Genomic DNA, 16,998 nt, shown 5'->3' with positions numbered 1-16,998 from the left:
CAGCCTGCAAAAGGTCCTATGAAAGTAACTATTCGTACAGAAACCCAGCGCGCTGTCCCTTCCTCATCTGCCTCCTCCTCCACCCCTGTCCTCCATAATCTGTCAGCAAAGTCGGGGTTGGGCCCTGATAGCATGTGATGGCTCGGCGTCTTCGGGAGCTGGGACTGTCCCCTCTGTAACATCCGCATCCATAATCTGTCCGCGAGTGCCCCACACACGTTTGCATGATAATGGTCCTGTCAGGCGCAACACCCCGTAACTGCAAAACGGCCCGGCGCATGGCAACCGCCCAGCCTGGCATTCGGGGGCCCACACCTGCTTGTTGCACACGTGCCACCTCCTCCCCACCCCCACCACACATGCCATCGGCACGCCAGACCAGCTGCCCGGGCCCCATCCCACAATGTGTAGCGAACCGGTATCAACTCTCTCTTTGTCTTCTCGTTGCCGTAATCCCCGCCCCGTTGCCTCAGCGCAGGGCGTCGGCCCGGCTTTATTTGTCCTCTCCGCAGCAACAGTTGGCGCACCAGGTTGCAGCGACCTTCCTTCCGTTCTAGCGCCTGTGCGGCGTCGGCACACCAACATGCGACCCTAATGAAGGCACAGACAGAAGCTTCAACCGTATGCCCCATGCATCGTGCGGACACACAGACAGACAGCCGGCTAAGCAAGTGCCGCGTGTGTGTGCGCCCGATCAGCGTCCGCGGAGCATTCAGCCCGCGCCCAACCGCAACCGCAATCCCGCGCCAAGAACAAGTCATGTGCATTCTGCTCTCGAAGTTGTGCTGCACCGATCCGTGACGCACGCATGCGTAATTAGCGTGCTATCATACCATCGGCTAGGCGATTGCGTGACTGGCCCATGCCCACGCCCACGCTCACGCCCTCGCACCTGCAACCCCACGTCCGCCTCCCCACCGCATTCCCAGGCGTGAAGCGACGTGATACACTGTGCGTCACCGAGCACTCACAAGCACCAGCGCGTCCCACGTCAGTGCCAGGGCCGAATGCGAGGCAACGGCTAAAACAGCCAAATGCCCGCGCGACTGGCACCTAGCTACACCCCACAAAACCCCCGACGAGCCCCGCACTTCCGGGGCCGCCGCCATCTATCTACCTGCTTCTGTTCCCACCTCTTCCCGACCCCGCGCCTTCCCGCACCACACAACGGACGAAGCAACCCCCCGGCCCACTCCTCGGAACCCCAGCCGGCCCGCCGAGGTGCCTCAAGGATCCCTCGTACAATCCCCCAACACACACCCTCCCCCGCACACACAGCCACACGCAGCCACTCGCATCCCGCGCTGCCGCCCACCCTGCCTCAGTGCTTCTTGGGCTTCTTGGCCCACTTGAGGGTCATGCCCAGCAGGCCCGCGCTGTGGAAGGCCAGCGTGGTGGCGCAGAACGCCAGGCGCGGCGCGGACTGGGCCTTCTCCGCCATACCCACCCAGCTGGCCTGCGCGGGGAGGCGTGGAGGAGATAGGGGGGATTGCAAGAGTAAAAAACATTGGGAACAGGATACAAGATGGGGGGGGGGGGCAGCGCGTGAGTGGGTGCAGCACAATGTAGGAGAGCGAGGAGGGAGGAACAGACGGGAAAGTGATGCAGAAAGCGGCCGGCAGCGGCGCGGTGCGGCTGCCGTGAAGCTGGGGCCTGCGTGCTAAGCGGTCCACCACTCCCCCTTCGGCCTTGCACACGAAGGCACCCAACCACACACCCTCGCACACCCTCACACATCCACCCACACACCCACCCACCCACCAACCCACGCCCACACACACACACACACACAAGTACACACACACGCGCACGCACCTGCTCCTTCTTGCTGCGCCACATGAACTGTCGGCTGAAGCCGTTGCTGCTGCGGCTCTTCTCCTCGTCGCGGGTGAGGTCGCGGTCCACCAGCTCCGGCGAGTCGTCCGCGATGCGCACGTCGCGCCGCTTCATTTGCTGCGTGGGCGGGCGGGAGAGGGGGAGGGCGGGTGGGTGGGTGGGAGGGTGGGTTGCAAGGATGGTACGGAGAAGTGTAGTAGCGAGGTAGACAGCAGGGTGGGCGGATGGGTGGGTGGAATAAGTGGGAGCTGTGGCTGAACGGCTGTGGGCGCGTGGCGCCAGGCTAGGCTGCTGTGACAAATGACGGCCGTGCAACGAACAGCACCGCAGTTCCCAGCAACCGCCTCCCCTTCAGCAACACCAAGCAAGCGACTAGGCATCCCACGCCCATGCCCTCACCCTCACCCACGCCCACGCACCCGCTCCTTGCGCCGTGCCTCTTCCTCGCCCTCGTCATCGCCCTCGGCCGCCGCATCGCCCCGCCCGCGCCCCTCGCCATCCTCGCCGTCGCTGTCGCTGCTGCCTCCATCCTCCAGCCCCGCCGGGGCCGCCGCCCCCTCGGCGCCCGCCGCGCCGCCCTCGCCGGCGCCCGCCGCCCCCGACTCGCCGGCACCGGGCGCGCCGCCCTTGCCGGTGGTGCTGCCGCCCGGCGCCGGCATGTTCTCCGTGAAGCGCGGGTGCCCCTCCTGCGCGCTGTGCCGGAAGAACCAGGCCTGCAGGTGCAGCAGCCGCCGGCTGAGCTGCATGTACACACGCGGCAGGTCGGTGTGCCCGTCAGGGGCGGCGGCGCTCGCCGCCACCGCCGCCTCGGCGGCGGCTGCCGCCGCCGCTTGCGCCGCCGCTGCCGCGGCGGCGAGGTCGGCGTTGTCGGGCTGCGCGGCCGCCGCTGCCGCGGCGGCTGCGGCGGCTGCCGCCGCCTCGGCTGCGTCTTCCTGTGCCCAGCCGGGGTCGGGCACCCCGCCGTCAGCCACTGCGATGAAGCGGTCGCGCCAGTCGCGCCAGCCGTCACGGGGGCCGGCAATGAGCTCCGTCTCCGCATAGCCTATCGCCGGGACGGGGGAGGCGGGCGGGGAGTAGGAGGATGCGAGGGGCATTCCCACAGCCGTCATTGGAGCGCGGGGTAAGGTCGCGGACAGGAAGCAAGGGAGACGGCCGTCTGAGGAAAGGCGGGAGCAAGCCAACCCCACCCATTACCACCCATCCCATACCCCCGCCCACGCTCACCCGTCATCTCCACCCCCCATCAACCCCCCTGCCGCCACACACGCGCTCACCCGTCATCTCCACCACGCAGTCCACCAGCTGCCTGAGGCTGGCTGCGCGGTAGGGTGTGGCCAGCGGGCCGCCCGCCAGCAACGCCGCGTCCGAGGTGCCCGCGGCCGGGTCGTCCTCCAGCGTGCCTGCGCGTGCGGTGGGGGGGGGGGACTCAGGAATTCAGTGGGAACCGTATTTGTGTGCGTGCGTGTGTGCGTGTGTGTGGTGTAATCCTTGCACTCGCTGCAGACACGGCCTGCCATTCGCTGGGCCGGCGGCCGCTGTGGCTTGGCCCGCGCCCCCATCCACCCACCCACCCTGCATCACAAAACAGCCCCGCCCCGCCCCGCCCCGCCCCGCCCCGCCCCGCCTTGCCCCCCCCAGCTCCTCCCCCGCCACCCCAGCTCTCCTCTCCCCCGTCGCGCCACCCACCCACGATGCCGTCCATGGCGTCACGCGACTCCGCCAGCGCCTCCGCCGCCGCGCGCTCCGCCTCGCCGGTGCCCACCAGCTGCGTCACTCGCGCCATGCAGGACAGGATCAGCGGCTGGGCCTTGTCCAGCGCGCGCTTCAGCTCGGCCTCGCGCAGGCCCTGCACAGGGACGCGGTTGGGAGGCGGTTGGGAGGCGGTTGGGAGGCGGTTGGGAGGCGGTTGGGAGGCGGTGGTGGAAATGTTGGTGACGGTGGTAGTGGTGGTGGTGAGGGTGTGTGTGGTGGTGGTGGGGGGCGCGCGGTGAGGGAGTCAGCGGGGGTCTGCGGAACTGAGAAGGGGGGCCGGTAGACGCTGGGCAACATATGGTGCAAGGCCCTGGAGCACCCACGCCCCTGCCCCTGCCCCTGCCTCTGTCCCTGCCCGCGCCCCTGCCCCTGCCCCTGCCCCTGCCCCCTGCCCCACCTGCCCCTTCCCCCACGCCCCCTGCCCCAGCTGCCCCCCTCACCCTGGGGTCCAGGGAGTAGATGAGCGCCTCCAGCTGTTCGGGGCTGGCCACTGCGCTCCACACGCCCTCGCTGTGCTCCACAAGCACCAGCGACCGCAGACCAGCCAGGCCCCACCTGCACATGGCGCACAGGCATATCGTGGAACACCACCACCACAGCATGGTGCGCGGTGTGGGGTGATTAAAGAGCACAAGGAAAACATTGCGCAAAGACAGTGTGTGCGATGCAGAGTTGCGGATGCGTGATGTGTGTGTGTGTGTGTGTGTGTGTGTGTGTGTCTGTGTGTTAAAGAGCACAAGGAAAACGTTGCGCAAAGACAGTGTCTGTGTGTGTGTGTGTGTGTGTGTGTGCAGTGTTGCCGTGTGGAGTGGGGAAGTAGTGCAGTGTGCGGTGGGAAAGGTGTGTTGCGGTGTGGAAGGACTGCACGCTAGGCCCTCACACACACTCGGTGCGCTCACCAGTACCGGCGGTGGTGTCGGTCCATGCCCAGCGGCGCGCGGCGGATGAGCGAGCGGTCCAGCTCCTTCTCCAGAGCCTCCTGCCGCCTGTGGGTGGTTTGCGTGTGTGCGCGTGTGTGTCGTTGGGTGAGTGTGCAGTGCGCGTAAATGGGTGTGAGTGCGTGCGTGGGCGTGAGGGACAGGAGGAGTGGCGGTCAGGCACACGCCCCTGCCCCCGCGTCTCGCGTCACATTACCGCAGCAGTCGGATGCTGCTACAGCCGCAACCGCGCTCCGTTGCGCGCTATCCCTGATCACGGCAACACAATTCCATAGACTAGAAAGGACCGCACAAGCCCCCCCGCACCACCGCGCCTCGCACACACTCACGACATGAGGGACTCCTCCGCCTCCCGCCGCTCCCGCGCCACGCGCTCCTCCACGCTCTCGGTCGCCCGCGCGCGCGCCTCGCGAAGCTTCTGGCGCCGCTTGCAGTCGGTCTCCCAGTTGGCGCGCGCCTTGTCGATGCGGTTGCGCGCCGCCTGCAGCCGCGCACGGAAGTTCGCCACCGCCTGCCGGTTGTTCGGATCGCCTGCGACGTGGGGGCGATGTGGAGGAGGAGGAGGAGGCGTACACATGCACGGTACGGCAGATGTGAGATGGGACATCCTAGCAATAGCTCAGTGGTGTAAGGGGGGGTGCCCTGTGTTTCGTGTCGTCCGCGTCATGTATACAAGTCGCGCATGCAAGCCCCTTGCGCCAGCTCGCACACGCACACATGCACCGCAAGCTGCAGACATCCCCTCCATTCCCAAGAACACGATCGCCCGCACAAACACACACACAAACACGTTCTTCCCTCGCTCCCCGCAGCCCCCGCCCACCAGTGAACATGCGCAGCTCGGGCGGCAGTTCCAAGTCGGGCTCGGGCGGGTCCTCCAGCTCCTCCGCCTCCTCCTCGCCATCGCCGCCGCCGCCAGCCGCCTGCGCCGCCGCGAAGCGCTCCGCCGCCGCTGCCGCCGCCGCGCCGGACAGCTTGATGCGCTTGCCGGCCGCGGCGCCGCCACGTGCGGGCGGCAGGTCATCCTGCTCGGCCACAATAGCACGCACAACATGTTCACACACTTTACATACATATACAAGTAGTGAAGGTGAGCGTGGTAGCCAATGCGGGTTGACAAAAGTGGCAGGGTACGGCACACGTGTGCTCTGTCCATTCGAACCGAGTTGGCTGCTGTGATAGGGAAGGCTCTGGAGGAAGCTCCAAGGCGGCGACTCCCGCGGCTTGCAACAAGTGAGCAATGCATCAGAGTGAGCAGCAGCAGCAGTGGCAGCAGTGGCAGCAGTGGCAGCAGCAGCAGCAGCAGCGGCAACACCCGACACAGCAGCGGCCGCATCAGACACAGCAGCGGCAGCAGCAGCACTCACGTCGTCTGCGCCTGCGCCGCCGCGCCGCCGCTTCTTGGCCTCCTTCTCGGCGCCCGCCAGCTCGCGCAGCCGCTTGCGCTCCTCCGCCAGCTCCGCGCGCAGGCCCGCCGCCGTCTGAGTGCCCCAGTCCTGTGCGGGCGCGAGCGTGGCGGGGGGCGCGAGGGGGGCGGAGCGGGTTCGAGCTTGAGGAGGGGCGGAGCTTGGGAGCGGGCACGTGGATGCGTGCGTGCGAGGACAGGGCGATTGCATGCACACGACGACACGTGCTCATCGCACAGCCCGGGTCCACGGCCCCGGTCTTGCACACCGTGCCAACACCTGCGCCGCGTCATACACCACCGCGCACCGCGCCCCTGCACTTCATACTTGCGGTTTGACCACTCCGTTCTCCGCATACACGGCCACCCCCTCCCCTCCCCCTCCCCAGCCCCCCCTCGCTCTATTGCATTGGGTTTGGTTTAGTTTGGGGTGGTATCTACAACCCCCTCCCCTCCCCTCCATCCCGCCCCTCACCAGCCTCCGCTGCAGCCAGTTGCGCATGCGCTCCATCTCCATCAGGTCCTCCACCAGCACCCCCATCAGCACCAGGTGCTCCTCGCCACTGAGCGCCTCCGCGTCGCCGCGACCCAGGCTGGCCAGCGCCGACACCGCCGCCGGGCTCAGCGGCTCGCGGTTGGGGTTGCCGGCGCGCACGATGGCGTAGCGGCGCAGAACCTGCAGCGGGATAGGCAGTGGTGGTGGTGGTGGTGGTGGTGGTGGTGGTGGATCCGGTTTGCTTTGCTGGTTGGGATTCGGGTAGAGGGTGAAGCACGCTGTGTGCACGTCACGCTGAATTTAGCCGGCTAGACCGCTAGCCTTCACACGCACATCCCCACACCCACAAACACCCCACCACCCCCGCATTGCCTACGGTCTACGCTACCACGTCCATCACCAGTCAGGAAGTCATAAACGCAACCCCCCCGCCGCCCTAACCCCCCCCTTTGGTTTAGTTTGGGCTGGTATTTACAACCCCCCCCCCCCCCCCGGCCGCACCTCGGCCCAGGTGCCCTCGTCCAGCACCTCCAGCCATCGCCTCTCGCTGCGCGCCATGGCGGACTGCTCCCACACGTCCATCAGGATGTTCTTGAGCAGCTGCACGTACAGGTCGGACAGAAGCGTGGGGTCGCCCACACGGTCCACGATGATGGCCTCCTGCTCGCCCGTGGCCTGTGTTTTGAGTGTGTGAGAGTGAGTGAGAGTGCGTGTGTGGGTTGCATTCATTGATTTAAGGAGTGAAGGGCGCTAGTTCATTCATGAGTTAGCAGTCGCGGGTGCTTTACTATTGGTGCTTTATGAAGGCAGAACGGATCGCGCACCTGGTTGACGCCGGTGGCGGCGGCGGTGAGCTCGGCGGCGGCCGCCGCCGCCGCCGCTGCCGCTGCTGCGGCCGCCGCCGCGGCCGCCGCCGCGCCCTTCTTCTTGCTCTTGTCCCTGCGGTCCTTGGGCGGCAGGATGCCGGCAGCGATGTCCGCCGCCATCTGTGCCGCCGCCGCCGCCTGCGCCTGCGCCGCCGCGGCCGCCGCCGCCTGCTCCTCCGCGTACTCTTTGGCTGCTATGATCTGCTCCGCCGCCGCCGTGACGCTGAGCGTGTTGCGGCCGCCTGGCGGTTTCATCAACATCACAAAACAGCAAACGCATATTACTATCTTACGTCAAGGGAGTACGGTACACACGACCGCAGGAGCGCACGCGAGGGAGGCAGACGCGGCAGTAGCATGCCGGCGACAGCAGGCAGTGCAAAACGCACGTACCTCCCTGAGAGAGTTCCGGGAGACACACAGCACAATCGAAAGGACAGGATTGTGGACGACAGAAAGCGACAGCCGCACTCACGCACCGGCCTTGGTTACGTGTGGGTTCTGCCCCCAGCCACCCACCTACACCCACTCCTACACACGCACTACCCACCCACACCCACCTAGCATGAGCGTGTCCACGTGTGCGTAGCGCACCACGCGCAGCGCCAGCTCGCCGCCCAGCTGGAACAGCACGTCCGCCAGGTACAGCGAGTCCGCCACGCGCCGGCTCTCGGCCTCGGCGAAGGGCGGCGTGGTGAACACGTCCGAGGCAAAGCCCACCTCGCCTGGCAGGAGGCGGGAGGAGGAGGGAGGAAGGAGGAGAGGGGAGGGAGAGGGAGGGGGGCGGGGTTGAAACACACGCGGGTGAGGGGACACGTGCGCCCGGGTGCCCGAGTGAGGAGGTCCAGCGCCCTGCAGCCCGCCCTCAACAGCACCTGACAACCCCATACCCCCACCCCACCCCCACTTCAACTAATTTCACCATTAATGCAATGCCCCACACCCCCGCCCCCACCTCGCTCCGCCGCCCGCGCCGCCTCCTCCGCCATGAGCTCGGTGTCGTCAATGGGGTAGCGCCGCCCGCCCGGTCCGACCAGCTCGCCGCCGCCGCCCGCCGCCGCCGCAGCCGCGCCGCCGGCCTTGCGCCGCTCCTTCTCCTCCCTCTCCAGCAGCTTTACTCGGTCACGGTCGGCCTGCGCGAGAGCGGCGGCGCGGTTGAGCCGATGCGTGACATGCATGAGAAGGATACTTCACGGGCGTTGGCATTGGGCAACCGCACGCTAAGCTCTTCCTGCTTGTAAGCTCGGCCCCCTGCACTCTTCACGGAGTGTCGGCCAGACCCTCGCCGCCCACCTCCCACCCCCAACAAGACAAGAGAGTATCTGGGTTGGCAATAGTGTACTTTGAGATTGAAAGGATCTACCCCACCCCGTTCCCCCGCTCCCTCACCTCCCGGGGTTCGGTTCGGTTTTGGTCTGGTATCTTCAACCCCTCCTTCCTCCGAGGCTGGTTGGCGTCGTCGGTAAGGATTGCTGTTCCCCAAGATTGCCTACCGTCAACCACTTCCTTAACTAACCATGACTGCAACATCCCACCCCCGCCGCACCTTGCTCTCCACGCCTCCCGCGCGGCCCGCCTGGCGTATGCGCTCGCGCAGCACGGCCTTCTCCGCGTCCTCGGCACTGCGCACCGCCGCCTCGTGACCCCGAGCCGCGCGCTCCAGCTCGCCCGCCGCCGCCGCCAGCTGCTGCCGCTGCCGCTCCAGCGCATGCGCCGCCGCGGCCAGGTCCTCGGGCGAGGGCGGCGGCTGCCGCGGACGTGGGCGGGCAGGAATGGGAGGGTGGGTTATATGCAATCCCAAAGAAAGCAAGACCCAGAACAAGAGAAGGGGAATGGGCTTGTGAAGGCGGGTGCAAGGGATGTGCGTCTGGCGCAGATTCCCAGGGGTGCCAGGTGTTTTGGGCCTCGGTATCTTCGGAAAGACACTGCGAAACAGTACCACAACCCCATATCCCCTTCACAGACACAAACACGCGCCCACACACGCACACACACCTGCAGGCCGGCGGCGCTGGCCAGCTCCGGGTCCAGGCCGGCGGCGGCGGCGGCGCCCGCCAGCAGCTGCTGCTGGTAGGCCTCCGCCTCCGCAAGCCGCCCGCGCGCGGCCGCCACCAGCGCCTGGGCCATCTCCACACCCGCCTGAGCCGCCGCCACGTTTTGCTGCGGGGCGGGCGCGAGGGGCCCGACGGCAGTTTACGGGGCAGGCAGGCGGTAGGCAAAGGGGGCGTGTCAGCGACCACTGCTGGGGGAAAGACTTCGCGCTGCTGACGCATCACGCCGGTTCCTGACTGCCAGCCGCATGCACTCGGGGCGGCTTCGTTGCAGCCGTCAAGCAGTGCTGCCCGTGCCACTCCCCTTGCACTTATGCCCTGGCATTTCCATTTCCCCCGGCTTGGACACTTTGCCTGGCGCCCACCCACCCACCCACCCACCCACCCCACACCCACCCCACACACCTAACCACCCAAACCCACCGCACACAACGCCCCCCTCCCTCCCTCCCTCCCCTCCCTCCCTCCCTCCCTCCCTCCCTCCCTCCCGTCCCCTCCCGTCCCCTCCCCGCCCACCTGCATCTGCGCGCTGTGCCCCTCCAGGCGCAGCAGCAGCAGGGCGCTCTGCTCCGACACCAGGTCGTCGACGTCGCCCATACTGCGGGGCGGGGCGGCAAGGCGACAAGGCAATTAGAAGGCGACTACATGTGTACGCGTACAAGCACACGTAAACACAATGTGTCATACGCATCAGCTGGTATGAGGTACATTTGTACATGCACAGCACAGCACTGGAGCAACACCAAAAACAGCGACGACGGCGACGGCAAGGCCACCATGCGCTACAGCACCATGTGCGACACCAACATGCGCTGCATGCAAGCAGGTTTACTATTACCAGCGAAATCGTGGCATGCACCCAGCTGTGCCCCCCGCCCCCAACGTGCGCCCGCACTCACGCCTCGAGTTCCTTCTTGGTGGGTTTCCGCGCGCGGCCCTCCGCCTTGCCCTGCGCGAGTGTTCGGAAGGACGAATAGTCGCCAGTGTTAGGCGGAGTGGTGGATGACACAACACATGCGTGACCTTCCCCTACCCCTCCTGCCCCAAGTCCCCGCCCCTCTATTCTACAGTACATGCCACGACGTCTAACACAGTGCCAGTGCCAGCCCCAGCGTAGCGCCAGTCCCCGTCCCCGTGCCGGTGCCGGTGCCTCAGCCAGTGCCCTCCGCTGCTTCCCGTCAGTGCCACACCGCGCCGCCACCGCGCCGCCACCGCCACGCCGCCGCCGCCGCTCACCTCCTCGATCCACTCGTCGCGGTCGGGGTGCAGAGCCGCCAGCACGTAGGTGTTGCGGCTGACGCGCAGGAAGGCCGGGTCGGTGTGCATCACCTGCGCACAGCGGACAGGGGACACGCACGCAGGGGGGGGGGGTTACATCCATGATAAGCTTAATAAAGTGTTGGTTGAAAATGTGGTCGAGCATAGGCAACCTTGGAAGAACAGCAGACGAACTCAAGACCACACAAGGGGAAGGGGCAACACAGCTTGCACACGGCACATAGGTGAGGGGTTTACGCGTGGGGCGCGTGGCCCAGTGGCCAGCAGGCATGCGTGGGCACGCTGCCTCCGGCCGCCGGCATGGCTGGGGCGAAGGCCGCAAGCGGCGGGTTCGCAAAGCGCGGCCAGTGCACCGAGCACAAAGCGGCGCCTAGAGCAACCTTATGCACTATTATATGGTTGTTTGCCGCGCTGACACCACTCTGAGGCCGCACTACTCACGTGGTACAGGTTGCGTTTGCCGCCTGCCGGCCAGTCGGTCTTAATGCCGTGGTCCATGGACAACTTGATCACCTGAGGCGCGTGTGTAAATTTGCGTGTGTTAGGGAGCACGAGGAAACTGTGTGTATGTGTGTGTGGCGTGTTGGGTTGACATGATGTTACCAGCTCAAGAAAGCGATCGGGGAAGCGCGCTGAAAGGGAGCTGGCCAGGACTCATCAGAGCTTCCACGCCCCTCCTCCTGCGCTTCCTGTGCTTCCTCCCCCTTCGTTCCCTTCCCACCTCCCCACGAGTCCTTGACCATTGGGATCGATTTTGTTGGGCTCGGGCACATACGCCTAACCCTCCTCTCGCACCTGCTCCACCGTGAGTCCGTCGTAGGGGCAGAAGGCCTTGAGCACCTGGATGGCGGCGTGCTTGGTGGTGCCGGGCTTGGCGCGCTCCTCCTCCTCCTGCGACATGTAGCAGGGCGCAACACACCACCATTGCGACCAGGACCAGGACCGGGGCCTCAGCCACGTGCGAGGCCGCACTGCGCGCCCCGAGGGCGTGGCGCCTCGCTGCTTTGAACCACCCCACCTCCGCTCCGTGTACCCCAACCTCTGCTGCGCACGCCTCCTCCTACACCCGCTCCACCTCGTGTGCCCCCCACTGTTACCCCAACGCTGCTGGCCCCGGCCCGGCCCCTCTTCCTCACTGCGCAGCCCCCCCTCTCTTTCTCCTGCTTCCTCATGCATACGGGTGCAAACAACCAAACCCCCTACGCCTCCCTCCCCCCGGCCTCCCCTCCCGCCCACCTCCAGCGACTTGGCCGGCGCCTTCTTCTTCTTGGCCCGCACCGGCGCCGCCTTGGCGCCGCTGGGCGGCGGGCTGTCGTCGCCGCCGCCGTCCGCGTCAAGCATCTGCAGCCCGCCCGGGACGCCCAGCCCGCCCGGCAGCCCCATCCCGCCCTGCAGCATGCCGCCCGGCAGCCCCATGGGCCCGCCCGGCAGCCCCATGCCGCCGCCGCCCATCAGCATGGCACCCAGCGGGTCGGCCGCCTGCTGCATGGCGCGAGCCGACGACGTGCCTGTGTGTGTGTGTGTGTGTGTTTGGGGGGTGAAGGGGCGCAGCGGGAGGGGGAGGGGGAGGGAGGAGGGGGAGGGCGGGAGTAGGCACGCAGTGGGGGCGGAAGGGGCTGACGGCGTGACATGACACGTGCGCAGCCAGGGCCACTCTGAGCACGAGGCTGGGAGGCGCTGGCGGCATGGATGGCTCCGCGTGGCTGCTGAGATGGAGAGCGATGCTCAGCGCTGAAGGCAGAAGTTCACTCGAGCGTGCCCTGTGTCGGCACCAAACCCTAGAGCCGGACCGACCGGGGGCCCCGTTGTTACCCAGACCGCGTGGCCCCGCATACGCGCTCCATGTGCGGTGGCGGTGGCGGCCCTGCGTCCTCACCTCGCCCGCGCCGGCCTCCAACAAGCGGTAGAGCTTCAGGCTCCTCCTGCCCCGCTTCCTCCGGTACTCCGCTGATTCCGCCTCCTCCGCCGTACTTGGCCGCTAGCTCTGGTTTCAGAGCCCAGTATCGGCCGGTCCACGCGGCGGCCTGTGCAAGTGTGCGCTTCTGTGAGCGAACAACTCGGGCATGATCATGCGCACATGTGTGCTCCGCCCCGACGCGCTCTCCGCTTGCATGACCGTGCTGAAAGCTAATGACGACTGCTATATCATTAAGCTGGTGTCCTGAGCGATGCGCGAGATTCTTGCTTGCCTCTTGCAGCCAGAGTCGAACAACAGGCCTTGGCAGCGGCTCCCTCTTTACACCTCGCGAGCCAGTCCCGGCTGTGGTCGTTTGGTTATGTGTGCGCGATAATTCGCAAAGCTGAGAAACTAGTTCTTCGGCGCGCAGATTACTTTGATGCACCACCCTGGCGAAGGGCGCCTCCAGCTCTGCGGGGACTAGGGTAAAAGTGACAACGGAGCATGGTTGGCGCCAAAGGGGGAGCGATATAGGCTTGCTTTAAGCAAGAGCTTGTGAAAGGCCAGACTCGCGCGGGAAAGCCCGTGTCCGAACTCACACTGCGCGAGCAGCTCGCGGGCTTCCTGTTCTGATGTCAGAGCTTCCTCATAAGTCAAATTGCCGGTTCCTGTGACTGAGCACGTCCAGGACCGGGCCTCGTAAAAGGCGAGTCGCGCGAGGAAGGCATCATAATCCGAGAAGACCTCGCCCGTGAGACGCAGCACATATACGCCAGCATTGTCAGGCACGCCTTCTGGCACGGCGGGCGCTGGCGGCACGAAGGCTTTCCGCCCTAGAAGCGGCATCCTTGGGTAGCCGCGGTCTACACACGCCGAGGCTGGCAGTAGGGCTCTCTAGGCGCGGCGTTGAGACATCTTCGTTTATTAACATTGCAGGGCACGGCGCTGGGAGCTCCGCATGGTCAACGCGGCAGCGCAACCGTCGCACGCAACGACCCTCATCTGACTCCCGTACCGTGCGTCCGCGGCACGGGCCCTGAATCCCGCACTCCTCGTTAGGCCATGGCGACGCTCGGCTGAAATGCAGGGACTGGCGGGCTGGGCGCGTGCGGCCCGGGCTGGGACGCTGGCAGACGCTGGCCCCTATCCTCCCGTGGCGCGTCAGCGCGTGGCCTGCCCCTAGCCCTGAGCTCAGCTCCGCAGCGGACTTGGCTCTCCTGGCCCCCGGGGATGCATCCATGGCTGCCCCTTGCCTTGTCGCATCGCATCCATGGCTGTTGGTTAAATTGGTTTCTCTCCCAATGCCGTGCTACACCCATGCGATTCGTGTTTCGCCAGCTCGGCCAGCATTCTGGCAATAGCAGGGGGTTGGGACATAGCACAATGCGCGGCAAAGGTTTACAGCTTACTTCGTGCCGTGCACCACGCGCCGCCAACGCGTGCGAACAACATGTTCCTCATTCTGCTAAGCTCCCAGTTTACTGCGTGTCAACTACGGTATGTCGTCCCGGGCATGACCCCTGCTCCAGTCACCACCCGTGCCAAGCCACTGCTCGCCTCCTCGCCTCTCTGTCCTCCCGCACGGCAGACGGGGGACGCGAAGCCTACGGGGCTGAGACCCTGAGCCACCTGTGTGCTTCGTGGCAATATATCTATTTATAGCCTGCGCTATGCGGGCTAGCCTGCCTCCTCCGCACAATCCATGGCATGCTACTGTGAATCCGTCCACTGGTTATGAAGTCAAAACAGACACGCTCGCACAAAACGCACACACAAACCTGCACCCCCTGCATTGTCAGTAAACGCGCTCAGCTCTGACTGACTGACTGATACCGCGCCAGGCCGCACGCCGGCCAGCGTCCGCTCGTGTCCGCGCACTGCGTTCACGCCGCCGCTGGCCGCCCCCCGTCCGCCGCCGACGCTACTTCCGCGCGGCTTGCACGCGCGTCCCACGCCCTCACATGCCGCTGCTGGTAGGGCCGCCACTGCCGCGGTCGCCCTCCCTTTTTGGCCGGGCACATCCTCACGCGTCCATTCCCAGCAAAGCCCCGTGACTGCGCAGGACCGCTCCGCTGGTACGCGCGCTCATGCGTGCAAAGCGGCTGGCGCAGCCGCTTCAGCTCCTTACGCTGCTGCCGCCACCGCCGCTCCGGTAGCCACCGCCGCCGGTGCTGCTGATACTGCTGCAACCGCCGGTGCCGCTGCTGCCGCCGCTTTACTTGGCCTCACGCGGCTGGGCCCACTCCACGCGCAGAATGAGGTTATCGTAGCCGAAGCCGTTGAGGTTGCGGATGGCGCGGTCGGCGTCGTCTCTGCAATACAGCAAGAGTTGGAGCCAAAGACGCGTGAAAAGGTGCTAAGAGCTGCACAAATGGAGCAGCCAGTCTCAGTCCCCAGCCCCTGCAACCCCACAGCACACGCAAAGTTGGTTATGGATGCGGATGTTACAGAGGGGACAGTCCCAGCAAGTTGGTTATGGCCCGTGCGCTGGCCAGCGCGACGCGACGGCACGCACCTATGCACATAGTTGACGAAGGCAAAGCCGCGGTTCTCTCCCGTGTTCTTGTCGACCGCCAGGAAGATACGCGACACGGCGCCGAATGGCCGGAACAGCTCCTGCGGCGGGTGAACACGTGTGCGTGACAGGGCATGTGAGCAGCATTCAACGCATCCGCCCTTGCAGCCCGCCGTTCGGCCATATTCCATAACCGCTTTCATCCTTTGCCGGCACCGGTGCGCATAGCCCCCCGCACCCGCTCAGCGTGGCTCCGATGCCCTTCGTGCCACAGCACAGCTTCCCTTCCCAGAACCCGACTCCCCCTCCCCCGTCCTTCATGGAGGGCTATCACCCCACCCCACCCTCGCCTTGCATCGACGGAACTACGCCCCCTCCCCTCCCCTGTCAACACCATCTCGTCTTGATTGATCATGCACGGAATCCTCTCCCTGCCCGCTCCGCACGCAGCCGCCCCGCCGCCCACCTGCAGGTCGCCTTCCGTCACGTCCTCCGACAGGTTGGTCACACGGATCGAGTTGTCCTCGCGCTTCTTCTGCATGCTCTCGCCGTCGCCCGGGCCGCGGTTGCGCAGGCTGGGCGGCACGTAGCTGCCAGCCTTGGGCGCGCCCAGGCCGGGGCCGGAGCCGGGCTTGCCGTCCTGTGCGGATCGAGGGCAAGTGGGCGCGGCGTCAATGTCACCGGGTGTGCATAGCGGGTAGGAAGGCTGGTGCTTAGGGCGGGCTGGCGCGGCGCTGCCCACGCGCATTGCTTCGCGGCGCCCGCGCGTTATGTCAAAGCGCCGAACCCAGCTGCGCCCCACAACCGTCCGTTTCGCCACAGCTGCCATGCTGCTGCATAAATTACAGCGCCTCCACCACCCCATCAAACAATGATAACGTTTGCCGTCAGATGAAGACGACGTTTTGTTGCGGCTGCCCCTGGCCCTTGACCCAGCCCTCGCGCTGTGGCTGTGCCTCCCCCCGGGCGGCGCTCTGCAGCACAACCCCGGATAGCGGTGGGCGGCCCCAGCCCTCCGACCCCAGCGCTCCGGGCCGTGCTTTCCCGCGTGGCGCTCCCCCCGGGTTGTCCGCCTGCCAGCTCAGCTCTGCAAATGCCCCAAGCCCGTCCCGTCCGTGCTGCCATCCCTTTCCAGCTCCAGGCCGCCGCCGCTGCCGCTTCCAGCACCCTGGCCCGCCTCCGCACTGCTGGCCGCCCCACCTCTTCCGGGGGCTTCTCCGCCTCCTTGAGCAGGCCCTTCGCACGCAGCAGCTCGCGCTCCATGCGCTTCTTGTAGAGCATCTCCTTGATGCTGCGAGTGTAATTCGCAAGCAGAAATAGATGTAAGCCAGCGACGAGGCGTGACAACAAGCTGCGGCATTCTTGGCGGGACAAGCTCACCTGCCAGAGATGACGGTTTTGTCGGCCGTCGCCAGCACCTGCTGAATATCCGTGGCCTTCTTCTCCTGCGTCGTGGCCTTGATTTGGCGGACGCGCTCGAAAGGGATCTCATCGATACCCTGCACGGTCACCGAGTCCTGGGGCGTCTCCTTGGCCGCTCCGCCGAAGCGAGGCCAGTTACGGCGCTCCTCGGAGACCTGCGCGCAGCGAGCGGGCGGGTTCAGGCCCATCTCCGCAGGGCGGCCCCGACCCAAGCGCCGCCTCCACCATTGCTCCAGCCGCTCGCGCTCTCCAGAATTTAGATCTGTACTCCGCTGGGTCTGACGGCTCCATCCCTACCTTATAGACCTTCTTCTCCACGGTGACCACCTTGATTTTGGTGGTCTTCTTAAGCGCATCGCCCTTCTCATTCTTGTAATACTCAATCACCGTCTTGATGCCGTTGTCATCGGGTCCCTTTGTAACGCTGGGAGGCAGCAGGTCCTCGTCATCTAGAGTGTCTCCCCAGCGAAGCTTTCCGCGGCTGGCCATTGTCGATCAGCCCAAGGCCGCTTTGAAAGATAATCGCTGTGTGAGTTTGCTAC

General features: G+C 66.1%; 1 protein-coding gene across 1 annotated transcript; it reads right to left on the bottom strand.

Annotated features, from left to right (window-relative positions):
- Positions 1-13,905: 13,905 nt before the first annotated feature.
- Positions 13,906-16,998, bottom strand: CHLRE_06g269450v5 (uncharacterized protein). Its single transcript, XM_001696458.2, has 6 exons — positions 16,754-16,998; positions 16,415-16,611; positions 16,235-16,325; positions 15,501-15,674; positions 15,035-15,135; positions 13,906-14,831 (listed from the first exon to the last, which is right to left on the bottom strand). The coding sequence occupies exons 1-6, from the start codon at positions 16,943-16,945 to the stop codon at positions 14,735-14,737; spliced, it is 852 nt and encodes a 283-aa protein (XP_001696510.2). The 5' UTR covers positions 16,946-16,998; the 3' UTR covers positions 13,906-14,734.

Source organism: Chlamydomonas reinhardtii, chromosome 6 (genome assembly GCF_000002595.2).
Source record: "Chlamydomonas reinhardtii strain CC-503 cw92 mt+ chromosome 6, whole genome shotgun sequence".
In the NCBI taxonomy this organism is placed as follows: Eukaryota; Viridiplantae; Chlorophyta; class Chlorophyceae; order Chlamydomonadales; family Chlamydomonadaceae; genus Chlamydomonas; species Chlamydomonas reinhardtii.
Note: the sequence above shows the minus strand (reverse complement) of the source record. Positions and strands in the feature narration are given on the sequence as shown.

What these genes read in the sequence shown, in the direction of transcription:
- CHLRE_06g269450v5 (XM_001696458.2), bottom strand. Translation starts at nt 16,945, where the DNA reads ATGGCCAGCCGCGGAAAGCTTCGCTGGGGAGACACTCTAGATGACGAG. An exon ending in CGGAGAAGCCCCCGGAAGAG is followed by an intron (nt 15,675 to 16,234) that starts GTGGGGCGGCCA and finishes CGATCCGCACAG; the next exon opens with GACGGCAAGCCCGGCTCCGG. An exon ending in TTCGTCAACTATGTGCATAG is followed by an intron (nt 14,832 to 15,034) that starts GTGCGTGCCGTC and finishes GCTGTATTGCAG; the next exon opens with AGACGACGCCGACCGCGCCA.